Source organism: Glycine max, chromosome 4, assembly GCF_000004515.6.
Source record: "Glycine max cultivar Williams 82 chromosome 4, Glycine_max_v4.0, whole genome shotgun sequence".
Taxonomy (NCBI): Eukaryota; Viridiplantae; Streptophyta; class Magnoliopsida; order Fabales; family Fabaceae; genus Glycine; species Glycine max.
The window spans coordinates 31,731,956-31,755,813 of record NC_016091.4 but is presented as its reverse complement, the minus strand read 5'-3'; the positions used below and the strand labels follow the sequence as shown (position 1 = coordinate 31,755,813).

Sequence of the window (23,858 nt, the reverse complement as noted above, 5' to 3'; positions counted from 1 at the left end):
AAAGATAGTGGAAAATCTCAAGTGGGTTGCTTGAGGACTGGACGTAGGCACGGGAAGTGGCCGAACCAGTATAAATCAAGTTTGCATTTCTCTCTTCCCTTATCTCATTTATGTTATTGTAATCAATTTTGTCTTGCATGTTTAAAGAACATTATTAAATTGATTGTTGCTTCTTCTTCTGCATTCTGAGCCTATCATTTAAAAAGGGGTTAAAAGTTTGTTAGTGGGAATTGTAATACTTAATTCACCCCCCTATCTTAAGTTATTGAGGCCACATGTTTAACACATTGGATTTGAAGCAACCAAAGCCTCACCAAATTTTGTGTCAAATACTTGATAAAACAAACAAGCATTGAAGACAAATTTGAAGACCATAATTGCTTTGTTAAATTTGTTGTAATCGAACGATTGAGTGTTGAATCTTTTCAATTGCAATTCTTTGTATTTGGAAATTCTTCAAGGGTGTATTGGAGTCTCCAAGAGACAACCCAAACCTCTATTTGTGTGTAATAGCTTAGTGTAAACTGTGTAGACTAGGTGAAGAGCCAATTGGGACCTCCAAAAGGTCATCCAAGCCTTCACATAGGAAACCGTCTAGCTTGCTTTAAATTTCATTTACCTTCCATTGTCAAACCGCCTAGATAGCTTGCTTTTTACCAATTAGTTTTTACCTTATCTTTCACACCTCTTTTAGTGTTTATTTTGGCTAGTTTCAACCATAGTTTCTTTTACCTTTTGTTTTCAAACCCTTAACAAGAAAGAACAACAAATTAGGAACCAACATGAGTCTTCATTCTTCATCTAGTGTTAATGGTGAGGGTTCTACTCCTAAGGACCCCTTGTATAAGATATTAAATGAGTTGAGATCCCTTAAATTGTGGAAAGAAAAACAAGAGAGAAAAGAAAAAGGGAAAAAAAGAGTGGAAGAAATAAGTCAAGATGAAAGAGAGAAAATAAGAGAGGAAGAAAGAAAAAAAATAATGAAAGAAATGAAAAGAGAAAAACATGTCTCCTATGGTAGTCATGACTCTTGCAAGAGTTTAAGTGAAGAATTTAGCGACTATTATAGAGGGAGTCATAGGTCACATACTAAACATCACTCCCAAAGAAGAGAAAACGATAGAAGGCCTCAAGAGATTAACATTATCCTCTCATATTTCCATGGAAAAGATAATGTTGAGGCCTTCCTAGATTGGGAAATGAAGGTTGAACAACTCTTTGCTTGCCATCATATTAGTGAAGAGAGAAAAGTTCCATTGGCTACCCTTAGCTTTCAAGGGTATGCCCTCTATCGGTGGACTTCCCTTGTTAGGGAACGAGGGATTCATGGGGATCCTCCAGTAAAGTATTGGAATGATCTTAAGAGTGCCCTTAGGAAGAGGCACATTCCCTCCTACTATGAAAGGGAGCTTATGGACAAGTTCCAAAGGCTTAGACAAGGGAGTATGAGTGTTGAAGAATATAGACTACAAATGGAACTACTCCGTTTAAGAGCTGGACTTAGGGAGGAGGAAATAACAACCATAGCTAGGTTCCTTAGTGGGCTTAATATGGAAGTGAGGGACAAGGTTGAACTCCTTGCATATAGGCACCTAGATGAGCTAGTCCAACTTTGTATAAGAGTGGAGCAACAACTTAAAAGAAAGTCTTCTTCAAAATCTTATGGCTTTCACTCTTATCCAAGGAAGGACCAAGCCCAAGAAATTTTGAAAACCATAGAGAAATCCACCCCTAAGACTAGTTCCCAAGAAAGGACTAGCAACATTAAATGCTTCAAAAGTCTTGGGAGAGGTCACCTTGCCTCTCAATGCCCCACAAAGAAAACCATGATTATGATGGGTCAAGACATTTATAGTAGTCAATAGGAGACTACTTCTTCCCCTTCCTCTAGTGGAAGTGAAGATGAAGTAAGGGGTGAAGAGTCTAGTGAGGAAGTCTACCCCTATGAAGAAGGTGACCTCCTAATGGTTAGAAGGCTCCTTCAAGGTCAATCTTGTGATCTATCTCAATCCCAAAGAGAGAACATCTTTCATACAAGATGCAAAATTTTTAGATAAAACTTGTTCTCTCATTGTGGATAATGGATCTTGCTGCAATTGTTGTAGCACAAGATTAGTTTCCAAGTTGAACCTCACTATCATTCCCCACCCAAAACCTTATAAACTTCAATGCCTCAATGAGCATGGGGAAATGATACTTAACCAATAAGTAAAGGTACCTTTCTCCATTGGGACATATAAGGATGAAGTTAATTGTGATATAGTTTCCATGGAGGCAGGGCATATTCTTTTAGGAAGATCATTTACAATGGCCTAACTAATGAGATTACCCTCACCCATCTTGGCACTAAATTTGTGTTGCATCCTCAAACACCTTCACAGGTAGCTAAGGATCAACTTACAATGAAGGACAAGATGGATGAGGAAAAGTTAGAAAAACAAAAGAAAAAAAGGATAGTAAGGCCTTAGCTCCAAAAGTCAAGGAGAAGGAAAAAAAGGAAAGGTGTTCCTCTAAGAAAGTTGTAAAAAAGGAGAGTCATTTTGCAACAAAAGGAGATATTAAGAGAGTTCTTCTTCTCAAGCAATCTTTCTACCTTCTCCTTTCAAGGGAGACTTCCCTTAGCACTGCCACAATTCCCCCACTTGAGACCATTCCCCTAAAGGTCGAAGAACTCTTACAGGAATTTGGTGATGTATTTCCCAAAGAGATACCCCCTGGGTTACTATTCAGCTTTCGGCAAGTGCACCAGATCGCACAAGTAGTATAAAACAGTAAGAACCGAGTATCAAACACTCGGGGAACTTGTGTTATTTGGTAAGCTATTTCAGCAAATAGGCGTCTATTGTATAAAAGTAAGTGTGAATATGAACAAGTGTATAAACTATCTGTGCAAAAAGAAAGAAAAATCACGCAAGAGAAATGATGTGTAAAAACAAGTAGAGAACACGTTGGTCTTCCTAATAGGTGCCTGATGCTAAAAAGATATTCTCTATCTAACAATGCTCATGTGTTCTTATGGTGTCTCCTGAAATACTAAACCTCGATTCCTCATGATAGCTTAGCCAAATCCTGATCAAGCATCGTCCGCAGATTCCTTTCGTAAGACTTAACTTAACCATGACCGCATTAAGACACTCACACTCAACTAACTTATCGCACCCCGAATCCTTATGAAAGCACGACAACTCAGCCCTGCACTATCAAGGACTTTAGAGTCAGACCAGTTTCCACTGTTGAATGACCTTAACAAAGCATGCATCTACGTGATCAAGGTAAAGGCATATTGGAATGAAAAGTAGATAGCACAGAGAACACACAAAACATCATTAAATAAATAAACATATATTTACATCAAGTACCAACAGAGGATTTAGCTTTCCATACCAGGAAGCCTTCTTAACAACAAAGAGAAGAACAAGATGAAAGATTGCAAAACTACAAGTGGTGAGGATGTCTCCTTTACCTCTAGGATCTCACAATCACTCACAAACTCATCTCAAGCTCTCAAACCGGCTCCTGCTTCGAGCTCTGGTCTCTGCAGATCTTCACACAACAAAATCTCTCAAAACTCTCTAGAACTTGGACCTTTCTCTCTCTAGAAACCCTAGACATGCAAAGCTCTGAATCCCAGTCCAAACTCCCTTCACAAAATCTGATTTCAGGTTTAAATAGATGTCCTTGTTCGTGCTCGTGCGCTTAGAGAGATGAAACGGTGCGTTTAGCGAACCTGTACAGCTCATCATCTTCTGGATTCTTCTTCGCGCTTAGCCCAGGAATGTTGCGCTTAGCGGATGCTCGCTAAGCCAGCAGATTGGCTTAGCGAGAAGGTGAAAACAGCCTTTTCCAAAGCTTACCTAATTAACCTGAAATTGAGAGAAAATGATTATTAAACTCACAAAATGGAAATACTAAGTATTTATTACCTATACTTAACAGAAAATACTTATAACATTACAAAATAACCATAAATTGGGAGAGTTTGATACAATTTATACAAGTTTTATACATAAAAATTAGTCATTTTCACCAACTAACAGTTACCCTCCTCTTAGGGGAATAGAACATCAAATAGACTTAGTCCCAAGAACAAGCCTTCCTAATAGGCCAGCTTATAGGACTAATCCTTAAGAGACCAAGGAGATTGAATCCCAAGTTAAGGAATTGTTGGAGAAGGTCTGGGTCCAAGAGAGCTTAAGTCCTTGAGTTGTGCCTGTGTTGTTGGTGCCTAAGAAGGATGGTAAGCAAAGAATATGTACAAATTGTAGGGCCATCAACAACATAACTGTGAAGTATAGGCATCCCATTCCTAGGCTTGATGATATGCTTGATGAGTTGCACGATGCAAATATATTTTCCAAAATTGATCTTAAAAGTGGTTATCACCAAATAAGGATGAGAGAAGATGATGAGTGGAAAACCGCTTTCAAGACCAAGCACCAAGCACCTTCATCAGGCTAATGAATCATGTCCTAAGGGAGTTCATAGGTAGGTTTGTAGTTGTTTATTTCAATGATATCTTAGTCTATAGTAGGGACCTAGATGATCTCTTAGGACATTTAAGACAAGTTATTTTAGTTCTTAGGAAACACACTCTCTTTGCTAATATAGATAAATGCACCTTTTGTGTCGATAGTGTATTGTTCTTAGGTTTTGTGGTTAGCAAAAATGTGGTCCATGTGAACCCTGAGAAAATCAAGGCCATCCAAGAGTGGCCCACCCCAAAAAGTGTAAGAGATATTAGTAGCTTCCATGGGTTGGCAAGTTTCTATAGAAGGTTTGTTCCTAACTTCTCAACACTTGTTTCGCCACTCAATTTTTTGGTGAAGAAGAATGTGACATTCACGTGGGGAGAGAGAGACAAGAGCAAGCCTTTGCTTTGCTAAAAGAAAAGCTCACAAAGGCACCCGTTCTAGCTCTCCCTGACTTTTTTAAAACTTTTGAGCTAGAGTGTGATGCCTTTGGTGTAAGTTTGGGAGTTGTGTTGTTGCAAGGTGGGCACCCTATTGCTTACTTTAGTGAGAAACTTCTTGGTGCCACTCTCAACTACCCCACATATGATAAGGAGTTTTATGCCTTAGTTAGAGCCCTCCAAACTTGGGAATATTACCTTGTTTCCAAGGAGTTTGTTATTCATAGTGATCATGAATCACTTAAGTACATTAGAGGGCAATGCAAGTTAAACAAGAGGCATGCAAAATGGGTAGAATTCCTAGAGCAATTTCCATATGTTATCAAATACAAAAGGCGAAAGACCAATGTGGTTGTAGATGCTCTTTCTAGGAGACACACATTGTTTTCTTCCCTTGGAGCTCAAATTTTAGGATTTGATAACATAAGGGAATTGTATTTTTTTGATGAGTACTTCTTTCCCATTTATGCTAGTTGTGGGCACAAGGCCGAAGATGGATTCTACATTGCTAAGGGGTATTTGTTCAAGGAGGGAAGGCTTTGTATACCCCAAGGATCCATTAGAAAGTTATTGGTCAAAGAGAGTCATAAAGGTGGGCTAATGGGGCATTTTGGAATTGATAAGACTCTTGTCTTCCTCAAGGAAAAATTCTTTTGGCCCCATATGGAAAAAGACGTCCATAGGTATTGCACTAGGTGTGTGGCTTGTTTACAAGCCAAGTCTAGGGTGATGACTCATGGGCTATACACACCCTTACCCATTCCATCTGCACCCTGGGTAGATATAAGTATGGACTTTGTCCTTAAGCTTCCTAGGACCCAGAGGGTTGTAGACTTTATCGTTGTGGTGGTGGATAGGTTTAGCAAGATGACACTTTTCATACCATGCCACAAGGTAGATGATGCTAGTCACATCTCAAGACTTTTTTTTGGAGAAGTTGTGAGGCTTCATGGTTTGCCTAAGACTATTGTGTCTGATAGAGATGCTAAGTTCCTTAGCCATTTTTGGAAAACTTTATGGGCTAAGCTAGGAACTAAGCTCCTTTTCTCCACCACTTGTCACCCACAAACTGATGGCAGACAAAGGAAGTGAATAATCTCTATCCACATTGTTAAGGGCTCTCCTAAAAGGCAATCACAAGTCTTGGGATGAGTACCTTCCTCATGGAGTTTGCCTATAATAGGGGGGTTCATAGAACTACCAGGCAGTCACCTTTTGAGGTTGTTTATGGGTTCAATCCTTTCCCACCTTTGGACCTAATTCCCTTTCCACTTGACACTCCTTTTATACATAAAGAAGGGGTATCTAGGTCATAATTTGTGAAGAAATTACATGAGAGGGTTAGGAACCAAATAGAGAACCAAATAAAGGTGTATGCAGCTAAAGGAAATAGAGGAAGGAAGGAGTTGGTGCTTAATAAAGGGGATTTGGGTTTGGCTCCATCTTAGGAAGGATAGATTTCCTACTAAGAGAAAGTCCAAACTTAGCCCCAGAGGTGATGGCCCTTTTCAGGTCTTGTAAAGGATCAACAACAATGCTTATAGGCTAAACCTCCTAAAGGAGTATGGAGTTAGAAACACCTTTAACATTACTGATTTGGTTCCTTTTATAGGTTTAGCTGATTCAAATGATGAGATGTCTATAGATTTGAGGAAAAATCCTCTTCAAGAGGGAGGGGATGATGCATTCCTCCCAAGGAGGGGACCCATCCCCAGAGCCATGGCTAGGAGACTCCAAGAAGATTAGGCCAGAGATGCAGGAGAAGGCCCTAGGGTTCTCATGAGCCTTAGGGTAGATATTGTGCCAATGGGCTAAGTATGAGCCCACTTATTGTTTTACATATTATATTAGGGTTTCACTATTTTTGGGCCTTTTATTTAGGGCTCCATAGTGTAGGGAGGGTACCCTAGTAATGTAGGATTTTTCAACCCTTGTATTTTAGGGCACCTAGACTAGTTTTTGTATTAGGGGTAGTTTTGTAATTTCACATGCATTCAGTGCACTATTTGATGTGTGTGTGTGTTGGGAGAGAAATTTAATTGAATTTGGAAAAGCTCAATCCAATTAAATTTTGGACCATCCAAAGCTGGAGGTGAGCATTTGCTTGCTACACCTCATTGTCACATCATATAGTCATACTTTGTGCATATCCTTCATGCTTTACATGCCTCATGGGACCTAAGCACACTTAGTGGAGAATATTGGACTTGATCTTGGATTAGTGGGCTGAACCATAGCTAAAATTCACTAATCATAATTAGTGAAATTTTGGCTCCAAATTTGGCTCCAGAAATTCAAATTCAAATTCAAGTGAAATTTGAATAGAAATTCAAATTTCCCTCTAGTTTTGTGTGACACTTAGGTTATAAATAGAGGCCTTTTGTGTACATTTTTTCAACTTTGATCATTTGAGAAATTACACTTCAAAGTCCAGACCTCATTTGAGGCATAAATTTCATGCCCCTTCTCTCCCTCTCCCTCCACTCATCTTCTCCTACCTCCAAGCTCTTATCCATGGCTTCCTATGGTGGTGAGCTTGTTCTTGACTCATTTTCTCCTTGAAGTGGCGTCTCCAATCACCTTTCCTCCTTCTCCATTCCACTGCCATTGATCTTTAAGAAGCAATGAACTCTATTGATGAAAAAGATCCAAGGCCTACAATCTCTACATGAAGCTACATCAAGAATGGAGAAGGATAAAAGGTGATTGGAGACGCCACTTCAAGGAGAAGATGAGTCTAGAACAAGCTCACCATCAAATGAAGTCATGGATAAGAGCTTGAAGGTAGGAGAAGATGAATGGAAGGAGAGGGAGAGAGAGGGAGGGCACAAAATTTATGCCTCAAATGAGGTCTGAAATTTGAAGTCTAATTTCTCAAATGATCAAAGTTTCCAAAATGCACACACAAGGCCTCTATTTATAGCCTAAGTGTCACAAAAAATTGAAGGGAAATTTGAATTTCAATTGAATTTGAATTTGTGGAGCCAAATTTGGAGCCAAAACTTCATTAATTATGATTAGTGAATTTCAGCTATGGTTCAGCCCACTAATCCAAGATCAAGTCCAAGATTCTCCACTAAGTGTGCTTAGGTGTCATGAGACATGTAAAGCATGAAGGACATGCACAAAGTGTGACTATATGATGTGGCAATGGGGTGTAGCAAGAAAATGCTCACATCCCTCTTAGGTTGTTCTGAAATTTAATTGGATTGGGCTTCTCCCAATTCAATTAAATTTCTCTCCCAACACACACATCAAATAGTGCACATAATGCATGTTAAATTACAAAACTACCCATAATACAAAAACTAGTCTAGGTGCCCTAAATACAAGGGCTGGAAAATCCTACATTACTAAGGTACCCTCCCTACACTATGGAGCCCTAAATACAAGGCCCAAAAATAATGAAACCCTAATCTAATATGTACAAAGATAAGTGGGCTCATACTTAGCCCATGGGCCCAAAATCTACCCTAAGGCTCATTAGAACCCTAAGGCCTTCTCCTACGTCTCTGGTTCAATCTTCTGAGAGTCTTCTATCCAATACCCTTGGAGGGTAGGATTGCATCAATAGGATAGGACCATGACCATGTCACTGTCTATTACAATAATTTTGTTCCTCTTAAGAAGCAATCTTCCGAGACATTTGAGTTGACGTTGTGCCACACTCTAGTTTTCACCTTCATCACTCATTATTAAGTTGGTCAAAATTAGACTATTTCAGTCAAGAGTATATTTTTTTGTTGATACATTATATGTGTAAAATTTTAATTTGACTAATATGCAATCATTGTTGCACAATTTCACTACTATAACCAGGGTTTTTATTTACTCATTGTAGTTGTAAAATGATCTTTTTATTTCAAAAGAGAGACAAAACACCTTAGGTTAGAAAGGGCTTGCATTTCCCACTTTGGTATATATTGTATTTGTCTACCTATATTTTGATTTGCATCCAAAATTTACTTGGCTGGCCCTAAACTCATAAAAGGTAGTTTGGGTTAAGAAATTAACAGTCCATGTAAAAAAATTTCAAATCTTTAATGGTATGGATCGACAATACAATTTTGTAAATAATTTGAAACAACTAACTATATTTATTGATTGATTCATGTAACTGGCCCTATCAATTAATATAGAGTTTGATTGTTGTGACTTTGAGTATGCTTCAAGTTCACAAATTTAAGACACCAGAACTGTCCAAGAGATTTGATAGACTACTAATTGTTGCCTTAAGCTGACATTTCTCTAAAGCCTGTAAAAATGAAAGCCCACAAAACCTTTGCTTAGTGAATAGAAATAGAGAAAAATAATTCAATTTATTACATGTTTTTTCAATTGTAGAGCCAGTTGATTTACCTTCCATATTTCATTATTAGAGTACAAGCATAGAGGGTCCAAGTTCTTTTGAATGTTGCCCTTGAAAAGAGTTGGTTCTTGAGGAATGATGCTTAGCTTTGTTCTCAAATCTTTTAGCCCTATTGAGCAGATATTAATACCATCAATAAGAATGTCACCTCTGGTAGGCTCAACTAAGCAAAACAAAGCACTTATAAGTGTAGTTTTTCCACTTCCAGTCCTTCCCACTCTACTCCCTTCTTTAAACCTATAAGAGATGCCCTTAAGAACTAATGGAGCATTTGGCTGATATCTAATCTGAAATCATTGAACAAAGAATCAAACTTGAATTCATTTGTCATGAACATGGATAAAGGTGGAAAAGAGATGCAATCACATAAGTATATATTTGGTTAGTTTGTTACCTCTAGAGATTGGAGATCTATTCTACCCTTGGAAGGCCAAGAAGGTGGTGGTCTATTATCCTTTACAATTGCACTAGGCTCTGCTAGTATGTGAATTAATTTCTTAGATTCTTTCAATAGAGATTACATAGTTTAATAAGTTACAAAACATTTGAGTCAGATAAACTACAGTTAATGTCAATGAAAAAGCATGAGACAAAAAAAGTCCTATAAGGCCTATAACCAGACAAACCCAAAAAACTGATAGAAATTATCAGCAAGAAATAAATTCAAATATATGAGCATAACATGAGAATGTAATATACGCTAATTTTCTGAGTAATGATTGAATAACAATATCATGGCCACATATCCTTTTTGGAAGTAGAACAAGCAGCAAAGCTACAGTGAAGAGTGTCAAATTTTGAAGTAATCCAATCATCAGAATTAACCATTTGATAGCAGCATTGGAATGAAAGAACATTGTGGCATTTGTGTTAACAAGATTAAGGTAGTTTTTGAAAAATCTATCAGCCATGTTGAAAGTTTTGATAGTAACTACACCAAGTGATGTCTCAACTCTAAAATTCATAAATGGAGCTTTAGTAGTTCCATTGATCTGTATAATTTCTTTAGTAGAGGCTTGATAATAGCCCTTCGTCCAAAAAAACCACAAGTAAAATAACAAAACAATCATTATTGCATTTGAGCAGGGCTAGGAAAAAAATTACCTGAACATATTTTGAGGCCAATATGGCAAGAACTGCAACAATGAGCACTTCCCATGTGACCGAAACCATTATCCCAATCATTGTCAGAAGTTCATCTATTTCAGATATTACAAAGATGGTGGTAAAAGGGATATCAAGAAGTTCAAAACAGATCTCTTAACACCATTAACAAATGTTTTGTTGTAAATTATATTAAAGAGCTATCTAGCTATCAGTTGTCTCTACCATTTTGCAAGTTTCCATAACTTACTTTTGTTAGGAGTGGTATAATATTACCTTAAGCATCTCAATCTAAGTACTTTATTGAACTTAGCATGTTAGACCTAATTTCAAGTACTCCTAAATCAAAGTTTTGGGAAATCACACCAAAACAAAAACATCTCTGACACAATCACTTTCTTCAATCACACCTCTTGTTTAAAATATTAACTTCCCTTCTTTTCTTTTCTTTTACTTATTGGGTAAGAAAATTTGAAGTGCTATGGAATTTCAATTTTATATGCAGTGATGATGTTCAAATTGTTGTTAAAAATGCTGCAAATCTTCAAATTATCATGGCTCAACAAACCAAGATATAGGCTACCCTTTTTTGTAGCTCATCTGCCACAGTTTTGCATCATTCTTTAAACTCAGTCATTACTTGTTTTTTTGTATTTTATTTTGACTACCACCACTTTCTCTATAGACATTGTGCTAAAATTTTCTTCCATTTGAATATGGTGGAAACTAGATAATAATTAACTGAATAGTGGTGAATGCCAATATAGTTTTTATATGTGCACAAATGCATGAATCACAGTATCTCAATTTTTGGGGAGTAAAATACCATATGTTGTTATTACTGCACTATAATTGGTAGTCACCAGAAAACATATATGTAACAAACTAACAATTTAGATGTTATAAACTTTTGGCTCGTATGATGTAACACCCTGATATATATCTATATATTATTAGTAATTATATTTGATGTTTGATTATTTTGTTGTGTTACTTTATCCGTAATTATTTTTAAGGAGGTGATTTTAGTTATTAGAAAGGTGTTAGTAGTTAAAGCGTTAGCTTCTCATAAAAGCTTCTCAAGAAAGCTTCTCAAAGAAGCCACGAGGAAGCTTCTCGAGGAAGCCTCTTAATGAAGCTTCTCAAGGAAGCTACATGAAGCTGCTTCGGTAAAAATGCTTTTCAGCCTTTGTTAATCGTTCGATCTTCTCGAAATTTGGTCTGGAGCTTTACGGAACACTTGTCCATGATCTGACCGTTGGGATCTTTGAGAAGATGTCTGGAGTGTGCACGACGTTTCGGCTTCCGAGAGCATTAGTCACTTGTGCGTTTTGAGCCTTGTAGTCCAAGTAGCTTTGGAAAAACGTCATTTCTTCTCCTTCTTTCTTCCAAAACCATTTCCAATGCTCCAAGGTCTTTCTCCATCACCCACAGACACCATTAGCCACCATAAACTGTCGTTGTCCTCCATTGAAACTCCACAAAGAGAGGAACCTTTCAATCAGAGCGGAATCTTCCAAACTTGCCTTGCGGTTTCGGTTGAGAACGAAACCCTAATCTGACCTTTCGTTTTCCTTTGAGGTAACCATGGTTCTATGCTTTTTTCTTGTTATTTTCATCTTACCTTTGCATCATTCTGAGTTTGGAAACTGCCATTGCATGTTTTAAGCTTCCTTTGAAAAAAACACCCCAGAGCAAAGAGACTTTGTAAAAGTTATCCTTTTCTGAAATAGGTGCTATTTTCGTGACCTTCACTGAACCCCGGTCACATTGGCGTGATCGGAATTTCAAAATGATGTCCCTTTGTAAAACTCGAAATGCTCTCAGCACTTTCATGTAGTGATGTGGGTGTTTGACCCAGAACATTGTTGTTAGCTTTGTTTCTTAAATCTATATTAAGTCTCATTCGTTTTGGCATGGTAGAGGCTTGCGTTGAACCGATGAGTGAAGAAAAAAAAGAAATCTCCAAGTGATGTGACGAGGAACCCGCGGATAGCTCACAATAGGTGAGGGGAGTTTATTATAAAATTTACCGTTTTAACACCATAATTAAGGTCAGAGAACTTAGCTATGAGAATAACTGTCTGTCCCTGTTGCATGCTGATTTTTCCTTTATAGAAAATGGTGTTTTTAACTAATGGGATGCGATATAATTGTCCTTGATGTGCATGTTGGTTTTCCAAGAGAAATAATGTTTTAAACTAATGGGATGCGATATAATTGTTATTGATATCCATGCTGGTTTTCAGGAAAAACTATGTTTTGACGAATGGGATGCGATATATATTTATTGTGATGAATGAAACTGGTGTCTTTACTTGATTTGTGTTGTTTGAAGACCTGGGGAGTGTAAATCTCAGGCATGAAAGAAATATATATGTGCGGAATGCGATTTATTGTGATGTTGTTATTGAGGATTTTAATTGATATGTGGTGATGATGATAATTATGATGATATTGATTTGAGATGATGTTGTTAATAAAGGCCATGTCAACATGATTGATGTTAATGTTTATGATTATGTGAATATGAAATGATGTTGTTGTTGTTGATGATAACGTCATTGAGACGGGATGATATCTATGTCGAGAATGATATGGAAATGGAATGTTGATTGATGTTGGAAACGCATTGACATGTGCATGTTGTGTATGTTCATGGGGGGTGCATTGACCTTGTTGGACGGCCCATTCGTGGGGGACTAGAGTGGTTAAAGAATCTAAGCATTCGCTGCGGGGATGCTTAGGCGCTTTAATTTGTCCATGGTCATTGCACTTGATGGTGCCCATGTTCGATACGTTGGATGTTGTGTATGTTCGTGGGGGGGGAGTGCATTGACCTTGTCGGATGGCCCATTCGTGGGGGACAAGCATGGTTAAAGAATCTAAGCATTTCTGAGGGGATGCTTAGGCCCTTTAATTGGTCCATGGTCATTGGCACTTGCTTGTGGCCACATTCATACATCGTATGTAGTGTATGTTCATGGGGGGGTGCTTTGACCTTGTCAGATGGCCATTCATGGGGGACTAGTGTGGTTAAAGAATCTAATCATTCGCTGCAGGATGCTTAGGCGCTATAATTTGTCCATGGTCATTGCACTTGATGGTGCCCATGGTTCATACCTCATACGCCACAGGAAATAGAATAACTGTGGCAGAGTGTACTTCGTACTGAGGGGCGCGTCACCTGGTAGGGAACTCCTTTGGGGCCCCAGGATGATCACCTGGGTAGTCTCGACGAACTCTGCATGGTTTCTTAAGTGAGAGTGTCGTGTGGACACACTTAGGCTATTTCCTGGGATTTGGTTGTTGGTACGTACCACGTTGCATCTGAGAGTTGAGTCAGGTGCATGCATCATTCTGTGCAGCCTTGATTGGATCCATGGATGAATGATGAGTAATTGTTGAATATGGATGATGAGTAATTGTTGAATGTGGATGATGAACAATTGTTGGATGTGAGTGTCGAATAATGAATGTTGTGTAAGCTCATAATGTTTGCCTATGTTTCTTGCTAATTATGGTTATTTGGAATTGGTATTGGTTCTTTTTATAATGAACTCACCCTTGCAATTTTGTATCGTGTGGTTGATACCTGTGATGATTGCGAACATTGTTCATGGGAGCAGAATGATAGAAGTAGGGTGGCCGAGGTGACGTGATGACGTTGGCATTATTTTGGGAGAGAGAGTTGTGTTTTGTAATCAACTCCTCCATAGTTGGTTTTCAAGTTTTATTTTGGTGAGTTAAAGATGTAAACCTCAGATTTTATATATATGTATGAACAGATTTAATCTCCATGATGTGGATGACGTGTGCTAAGTTGATGTTCCTATATACATATATATATTCACCTAAGTAAATGTGTATGTTTTAGCGAATGTATGTTGGGACAAAATTACTTCTATTTTCATAAGCAAATTAAGAGAGTTCTTTTTTATAAAAATTGAAATTATCACATATTAGAGTGTTGATATCGTAGTGACAAGGCGGGTCGTTACATATGATGCTTGTGAAAATACAAATACTCCATTCCCTTCTTTGGAAGATTGATTATCATGAAAAATTACTTGATTATACATATATGATGTCAATATATAATTGAGTCCAATTAATGATCTAAACCATGACTCTACCTATAATTTTAAGGTTTCCTACACAAAAGTATTTTTTAGGAAATTTTGCCTAAGCTGCAAAATGAAATCATTTACAAGTGGTTAGGGGTGACACCGGCTAAAGTGATTATATTATATGAATACCTATTGTGATTTTCAAATCTTATTTTACTATTAGTTTAATTTTAGCTGTTGGGAATGACAGACTGCCTTACATAAGGTTTTACTAGTTGGCACTGGTACATCATGCTACATTGGGAAACCAATTGTAACAAATGTTGTAGTACATGCAAAAGTGGAAGAGTAGGTACACCTCTTTTTTTTGTTTCCTTTCTCTAGATATAGGATTAAAAGAAAAAAACTTCTACCTTAACCATTTTATTTTTATTGCAGGGTCTGGACTCCAAAGTAATTGTCTTCAAATATAAAAAGAAGAAACATTATCACAGAAACATTGGGCACAAACAGGTACTACAACTCTACTTTTACTTGTGCGATCAAATTATTTATCAAATATTATGCAATTAAAATGTCAGTTTGCATGGCTTGGAAGTAGTTGGGAATTACTAATATTTATTTGAAAGGGTGAATTCTTGGACCTTCTAATGTATGATGGGAGCTTGAAAATATGTGAATGCATTTTCTTTTGTATGTGTGACTAAGGGAGTAAGGGTAAATGATGCAATCCTCCCAAGGAGGAGATCCATCACCAGACCCATGGCTAGGAGACTCTAGAAAGATTGGGTCAGGGATGCAAGAGAAGGCCCTAGGATTCTCATGAGCCTTAGGATAGATTTCGGGTTCATGGACTAAGTATGAGTCCACTTATCTTTGTACATATTAGATTAGGATTTCATTATTTTTTGGGCCCTGTATTTAGGGCTCCATAATTTAGGGAGGGTATCCCAAGTGTTTAGGGTACCCTAGTAATGTAGGATTTTTCAGCCTCTATATTTTAGGGCACCTTGACTAGTTTTTGAATTAGGGGTAATTTTGTAATTTCATATGATTAAGTGCACTATTTGATGTGTGTGTTGGGAGAGAAATTTAATTGAATTGGGAGAAGCCCAATCCAATTAAATTTTGGACCAATCTAAGGAGAAGGTGAGCATTTGCTTGCTACAACCTATTGTCATACCATATAGTTACACTTTGTGCATGTCTTTCATGCTTTACGTGTCTCATGACACCTAAGCACAGTTAGTGGAGAATCTTGGATTTGATCTTGGATTAGTGGGCTGAACCATAGTTGAAATTCACTAATCATAATTAGTGAAATTTTGGCTCCACAAATTCAAATTCAAATTCAAGTGAAATTTGAATAGAAATTCAAATGTCCCTCCAATTTTGTGTGACACAGACTATAAATAGAAGCCTTGTGTGTGCGTTTTGCAACTTTGATGATTTTAGAAATTAGACTTCAAAGTTCATACCTCATTCTTCTTCTCCTCTCTCTCAAAATTTCGCTCCCCTCTCTCCCTTTCCTTCCACTCATCTTCTTCTACCTTCAAGCTCTTATCCATGGCTTCCCATGGTGGTGAGCTTGTTCTTGACTCATCTTCTCTTTGAAGTGGCATCTCCAATCACCTTTCCTCCTTCTCCATTCCGCTGCCATTGATCTTCAAGAAGCAAAGGACTTAATTGATGAAGAAGATCCAAGGCCTACAAGCTCTACATGGAGCTACATTAGTAAATATGTTCTAGGCCAGAAATAAGTCATTACTCATTAGTTGTTACAAGTTATACAACAAACGGTAATACATGCATGAAATTTTTTAAATGCATTTACCATCCTTGGTTTTTAATTTTCATTTCTTTTATCATGTTTATTTTAGGGAAGTAGAATTCATCCAAGGAAGAAAATAATAAACCCCTGCATTGTTTTTGGTCTTTATGCTCATTGTTTCCATTAAACTTTTATCTCATTGTACAATAGTGATAATGAGATTTAAACTTAGGACTTCATGCAAACTATCCAAATCCCCACGACTAGGCATTTTTTTTGCTTCATTATGAAGGAATTAGTAAAGGCCAATCTCTATGATAAATTTTGTTTTGCTATAGTTCATAAAATTTTTTAGAGTAAAATAAAAGGAAGGGGAGGCAAAATACTGATGAACTTATCCCTTTAGTGGACAATTTGGTAAAATGATCTGTGTGAGCTTGAGGAATGGTGAAGTAAAACTGAAATTTTGGTTATCATCAATTTTTTTCCACGCCTTCGGAACCATATATCCCATTCCATGGTAGTCATGATAACTTCACCATGCTTTTTAAGGTGGCTATAATCACATCTAGAATGGTTCACCTCTTATACTGACTGGTGCAATATTACCATGCCGTTATGTTAGGTTAAGTAAACCATTGAATGATTTATTTGAATCTGATGCAAAAATTAAAAATTCTAATAACATCTCACCAAATAAAAATTTTCCGATTTGTGTTTAATTTTTAGCTTATTTAAAAATATGATTTTGTCTCTAATCAGGGCATGCTGAAATTGTTTTATTGGGAGGATTAGACCAAAATGTGATGGTTGTTTAGTGACTTCCACCTTTAGGAAATTATTGTTCGAACAAAAAACCTACTGCAGCGAATTGGATCGAGGGACATGGGAAATTAGTTGTTTGTGAAGCAATTATGAAAGAAGAATTGGTGCAGAAGGTATTGAAGACCAATGTGTCTGCCCTAGTGGAGCTTAACATGCTCCAAAACCTTGCTGGTTTTGCTGTTGTCAGTGTTATTGGTGGGTTTAACGCTCACGCTAATAGCATTGTTTCTGCCATCTTTATAGCCACTGGACAAGATCTAACTCAAAAATTTGAGTTCCCATTGCATAACCATGATGGAAGCCGCCAATGATGGGAGGGGCCTTCACATCTTAATGACCATGCCTTCCATTGAGGTGACTTGACCCATCCTATCTCAGATTATTTATCACTTTCAGTAGATGATTTTATCATTGACTAGTAATCACTTGACGATTAAGATGGTTATTAGCTTTTTGTGTTGATTTTGATTGCTTTTGCCAATGCATTTCATGCTTTGCAGATTTTAATTGCTTTTGGCAATGCATTTCATGCTTTGCAGTCCCTCAAAGTTTCTACGTTCATGTTAGGATTTTCTACTTGTGAATCATATTTGGCTATATTGTGGTTTAGTTTAACAATAATGGTATTTGATTCTAATGTACACTTGTTAAGTGTTTATGTGTTTTGTTATCATTTTCATAATAATGTTTTTATTATTTTAAATTAATTATTTTTTTAAAAAAAATTACATTCTAGGAAGGTCGTTAGCTAAAAACCGTCTTAGAAGGGTACCCTTCTAAAATGATTTTTAGCTGACAATCATCTTAAAAGGGTACCCTTCTAAGACGGTTGTCAGCTAAACACCGTCTTAGAAAGGTACCCTGCTAAGACGATTTTTAGCTAACAACCATCTTCAAAGGCCATGTTTTTCTAAGATGATTTTTTATGAAACCATCGTTGAAAGTCTTAACTTTCGACAACGTTGGCTTCAAAGACGGTTCAAAATCGTCTTTGTATATTATTTTCAACCATCGTCGTTTGTTTTTTTTATAGTAGTGAGTGAAGAAATCCATCCATTTAGAGACAACGGAAACTTGTTGAAGAATGCCTATAAATACAAATCTTTGAAGACATGAAAACCTAACCTATGTGCTTATATTCAAAGTCTTTTTGTATATTTTTGTAAATTCTTGTAAAGCTCTTAAAACACCTTGAGTGAAAAAACTAAGTGCTAACATTGTATATCCGTTTGTAAGACGATTAAGTGTTAGTCAGTGTGCAAGCTAAACAACAAATCCTTCGATTAAGTCTTATCTTTTCTTGTCTCCTCTCATTTGCTTTAAATTGACCTAGGGTTTAAATTTGATTTTTGTTCTTGGAAAAACTGTTTATTTTGCAAAGTTTGAGGCCATCGTCTGAATTCATTTGCGAAAATTTAATCCCTATAGTTACACACTATATCATCAAATAGTAACGTTGTTGTTTAAGAAAAATGTTTAAAAATTTTCCAAAATCACAATTCAACCCCCTTGTGAATTTGCCTTTACAGTGTAAGACTCATTGGTGTTGTGAGTGACCAAATTGAGAAAGGATTGAAAAGAGTAGAACTTTAGAGAGAATTATGGTGTTAGGAGAGGGAACACATAAAATGAGATGCATCATGTTTTGCCACATCAGATAATCAAGTTTGTTTAATTTGTTTTTTCTTTTTGCAATTAAAGTCTAAGGGCCTTTTAGCAAATTTGATTTTTTTATATATTTTTTAATTTAATGTTGTATAAAAAGACAATTTAATCCTTAACCCCCTCCTAATTTTAAACCCTAGCCTTGACTCTGTTCTCTCTCTATCTCCCACCATTCACTGCGCCGCTTTCGCACCATGCCTCTTATCTTGCGGCTGACCATGACAGTCATCACGATTATTTGAAGGCATTTGTGGCAAAGGACAAAGAACAACACAATCAAGTATGTTGGATATGTCACTTGACTAGCAGGGGCTGTAGAGCTTCAATGGAATAGGTTAATTCATTACAGATGAGAATGTTTCTTCTAAGATGTTTGGATAATATGACACTAATTTGTAACAGTCTTCCGTGTTGACTCTTTTTCGTGCTAATCTATGTTAAACTTGGAAATTCTATCATATTTGTGTCTGAAATTGCCTACCAGTTATTTCTTTCGTAAATATTTATCTTTTCAACTTCTTTAGAATACTACCAAAGTAAGTACCAAACCTTATCACCTTTTGGTATGACAGTAGTCCTGCAAAAATATACATTTAATCTGTATACGTCAAATGCATAATGTTTTTTTTCAGGAACAAATGCATATAATGTTTTACTGTAGATATTTATTTATTTTTATAAACCTTGCCCGAAAGCCAGATAAATTCAACATATTCAAGGGAGTCACACGAAACTACTTCTTTATGGGGATGGTGGTAATAACTGTTGTGCTTCAGGTTAGCAATATATATATTTATATTATTGTACAAGCGATAGGAAAATTACACAGAACCACCAAGTTCTGATTACAATGAAATAATAGAAATTTTAGATGTAGAAAGGAAAAACAAAAACTCCCAAGAGAACAAGTGCCTTCACTACACCGTGGCATTAGTGACCCCAAAACTATCAAAATGATGATACCCCTGAACCTCCCTCCATTTCCTTCATATTATTCTCACGCCTTGATGCATCATTGCATTGTTTGCACGGAGAAGCAGAGGCACCGCGGTGACTACTGTGGTCCGTGGCAAGATAGGAGGCTCGGTGCAGAAGCAGCGCAGTGAATGCCATGGTCGGTGACAGTGGGAAGTCAGAGAACAGAGTGAAAACTAGGGTTTAGAGAGGAAGATTAGAGATTAAATTGTCTTTTTATGAAACAATAAATTAAAAATAAGAAATAAAAATTTGCTAAAAGGTTCTTGGCCTTTAATTGAAAAACGAAGCAGTTAGAAATGACTGCTAATACCCCATAGGCTCTGGATCAAATGAAGGAATACGCATGAGGAGGGCTCGCGTTTGCGTAGTTGTTGGTGAGGCAATAGTTTAAGAAGGTGACGAACCGTAGTTAGTCCCAGTAGATGGTCAATCACATTTTGATTATTTAATGTAAAAAATAAGTTACTTGACATTATATTTTTTTATTAATAAATATTAGTTGTTAGAAATATTAATTTTATTAGAGAGAAATCGAATCTATTATCTTTTTTCTTTTCTTCATTCTCATCTAACCTATCTTATATATTTGTTTATATAGCTACCAAGAGTTACAACCCACAGAGGGTTATTTTTAACAAACACCAAAGTAATGTTTTTATTTATTTTTTAAATAAGCACGTCCAATTCAAAGTTTACCCAAAAAGCTGTGAAGAGCAACTTCAATTCAATGTTAGAAAACTCAAACCAAACATGTAATTGAGCTTTGTACGTGACCTCGGCACTACCAGAAAAAATCTTTTTTACAATATCAATTCTACCACGGTTGTTTATAACCGATTTAGAAAGTGATATAGTAACATTTTTGTAATTACTATAATTAAAAATGCATTTTTACGATCCACATTTTAAAACGATTATTGAAAATTGACTTAAAATATTATACAAATTAAATTTTACATAAGATTTTACTGAACAACCGTCATATGGATAAAAAAACACATAAATAATTGTGTGTGTGTTTAAATGGGTGTTGAAAAAATTAATTTGGAATAAAATTGATTTTGGTAATTGACTTTAAAGAAATGTCAATTATGTTTGAATAAAAAAATCAAATTAATAATAAATTTCAGTGTAAAATTTTTGAATCCAACACATAATTAAATTATTCAATTTTAAATTTAGAATCAATTTTAAATTCTTTTTTAATATGAAATCAAAATATATAAAAGTACATAAAAAATTAATTTTAAACTCATCATAAATTCTCTTAGGTCAAACCAAAAAACATTATAGATCCACTGACCTAAGTTTTCATTGTGGTGGAACAAATCCTTAATCACGATAATGTTATGATAATTATCAAAAGAAGTCACATTTGAACCCAATAATTTCATGATCTATTTTCAAATCGTATCAAATCCTTAAGCACACATTGTATGCTGCATATATGATTTTGTATTGATGGGTCCGTGGGTGCTTCGGCCTTGGTTATAACATATTAACGTTTTGTGGTGATATTTGATAAACTGGTGCTCACAGCGATCTTTTGCAATGAACCATGGCACTATTTGTGCCATATTTAATATACATATATTAATTGGCTGATTAAAAAAACTTAATTATCCATTCAGTTTTTAAATTTATTTCTTTTAATTCATAAAAAATTTCTGTTCTTAATTTTTTTTAACTCTGTTAATTAAAAAATTTTAACAGTAAAGATCTTTTGAAAATTAAAATCTAAACATCAGAAATCAAAAAATTTACTTATTATCTGTAAAAATTATAAAAAAAAAGTATAAAAGGACTAAATAAATAATTAAAAAAAAAAACTCAATTGACCCACACCGGCATCCCCGTCATTTTCATTCGGTTTTAAACAAAAGGAGAAAACCCGCCACCCAAAAAAGCAAAACCCCCAACCAAAGTCACGTCTGTAAAATTGAAAGGATAGACGATCCACAAACTAATTTCGCAAAAATGACCATTTAAAAAAAAACAGAAAAGAAAAAAAAAGAAAGAGAAAATAAAGAAAGATAGAAAAATTTACATTATACACCACTCTTTTTGTTTACTAGTTACTACAATAAATAAACAAATTTTCCGTTTCTTCAAACCCATGACTCACTGCTCGAAACGCAGCGTTTCCCTGTCCTGCACCGGCGCGGCATGCCAAGCCGAAGCCGCAATGAGAGGGCGGCTATGCCACCCCAAAGTCAAGCATCCTTGATTCTCTTCCACGCAATACCCTTCAGCCGAGAAAAGAGTCAACAACATGCTGGCCTGCTTGTACGCGTTGGACCCCAAATGCAGCGGCTTGAAGCCGGCTTTCCCGAGCCGCTTCCTCCACTTATCCAGCGGCTCGTGCCTCTCGACTCGCGCCGGTCCCTCGCAGCACACCACGTTGCATATCTCCCTCTGCAGGTACATCTCCGCAAGCGCCTTGTCCGGTTCGACCGGACACGCTTCAAGCGAGTCGAAAACGGTCGAGTAGTAATGTAACGCTTCCGTGAACCGCTCCAAGAACATGTCCTCGTTATGATTCGCCTCCTGTTCTACAACGGAAATAATCTTCGGGTTCAAGCTTCGGATCCAACCCAGCACGGTTTCGATGCCCGAACCTGCTGGATCGGAGTCCGAAGCAAGAAGCCGATGCAACTGCATGATGGAGTTAACCGCCACGGCTTCGTTCGGATTCACCTGCAGCATCCACGGCTTCACGTCTTCAAGGCGCCACGCCGCCACGCCACGAAATGCAAACCTAACATTCACGGACCGCGCCAGCTCAGCGAGCCTGAGCCCAATTTCGCGGAGCGTGTCGCGGTTGTCGGACGAGGGAAGCCCAATTCCCGTGAGCCTCAACAGCGGAGGCCCACCGGGCCGAAGCGCCAGGGCCTGAATCAGCGCGGGCCACTGGAGCCCCTGCATGAGGTTGAAGTCAATCACGTGGACACAATCATGGCCGTTGAAGGCTTCTAAAATAGCCTGGTTCGCAGTGAAATGCGCGAACTTCAAGTAAGGGCAGGCCTCGTAGTAGTGGTGGTAGAGTACGTCGTCCTCGATCGGATACGAACACGACGTTAGAAACACGCCTTGCGCAAAGATACGGCGGCGCAAGGCATCGATGAAGTATCCGGCGACTTTACCGATTCCGATGTTGGTATTCACGTGCGCCAGCAGCCCCTGCATGTTCTCGATGAGGGAGCCCGCGAAAGGGAGGTCGCCATGTTGCACGGAATCCGCACACGTCATCAGCGTGTGAACGAGTCTTATCCCTGAGTCTTCTTCCATTGTTACCAGCGTTGGTTTGAGGTTTTGAATCTGATCCGTGTCGAGATCGGGTAACTCCGAGAAATCGTATGGCAACGACGCCGTTTGGTCGAACTCCGAGAGGAGCGTGTCGATCCAGGAACCTATGTCGGAGGGGTTGTAGAAGATTGTGTCGGAGGCAAGCTGAGATATATTGTTGTTGGTTGATGAGTTCACAATGTCCATCACGTTCTCTAAACGCTCCATGTTTTCTGCCACGTGTTGCAGCTCCGATGACCGGACTTTATAGCCGAAGCCGGCGAGGTCGCCGTCGATGTCCCAACTCTTGCTTCCGCTGGAACTGCCGTTGGAGGAAGATGAAGCCATTTTCACAGATCAACTTAAAAGATGAAATGAAATGAAAGAAAATTAATTAAAGAGAATTGTGGACAGAGATAGATAGAAAGAATTGATTTATGGCACTGAGGAGAGGAGGGGTTGGGGTTGGGAATGAAAAGTGAGTGATGGAAAGAGAAAGAGAGTAAGAGAGGGAGAAAGCCAGATAGGGATGTGTGAGGAAATTAACGAAGAAGTTGCCTTGTATAATGTATGGCCATGATGTGTGTTGCTACTTTGCTAGTTTGTGTTAAGTAGCTATCAGCAGTACTAATGCATCAAATTGATATATACTACTACTACTTATATAATTCGTGTCCCTTTTTTAAAAGGTACCCATAATGCCACGGTAATATGCCCTTGATTTTTAGTAGCCTAAGGTGGCAAAGGTGGCCTAGTAGATGTTGTCCCAGTCTCATTTTGGGATTTGGGAGGGGCATTGACGCCAACAAGTGGCGTCTGGGTCTACTTCCGCGGTACCACCATTCACCATTGTGATTTCTGTGGATTTCTGGGGCCAGACCC

The 23,858-nt window shown here is 37.5% G+C and overlaps 1 protein-coding gene across 1 annotated transcript; it reads right to left on the bottom strand.

Moving 5' to 3' along the window:
• Window positions 1–21,648: 21,648 nt before the first annotated feature.
• Window positions 21,649–23,634, bottom strand: LOC100805968 (DELLA protein DWARF8). Its single transcript, XM_003523953.5, has one exon. It carries the CDS (start codon window positions 23,322–23,324, stop codon window positions 21,813–21,815), a length of 1,512 nt encoding a protein of 503 aa, XP_003524001.1. The 5' UTR covers window positions 23,325–23,634; the 3' UTR covers window positions 21,649–21,812.
• Between the last annotated feature and the right edge of the window lie 224 nt (window positions 23,635–23,858).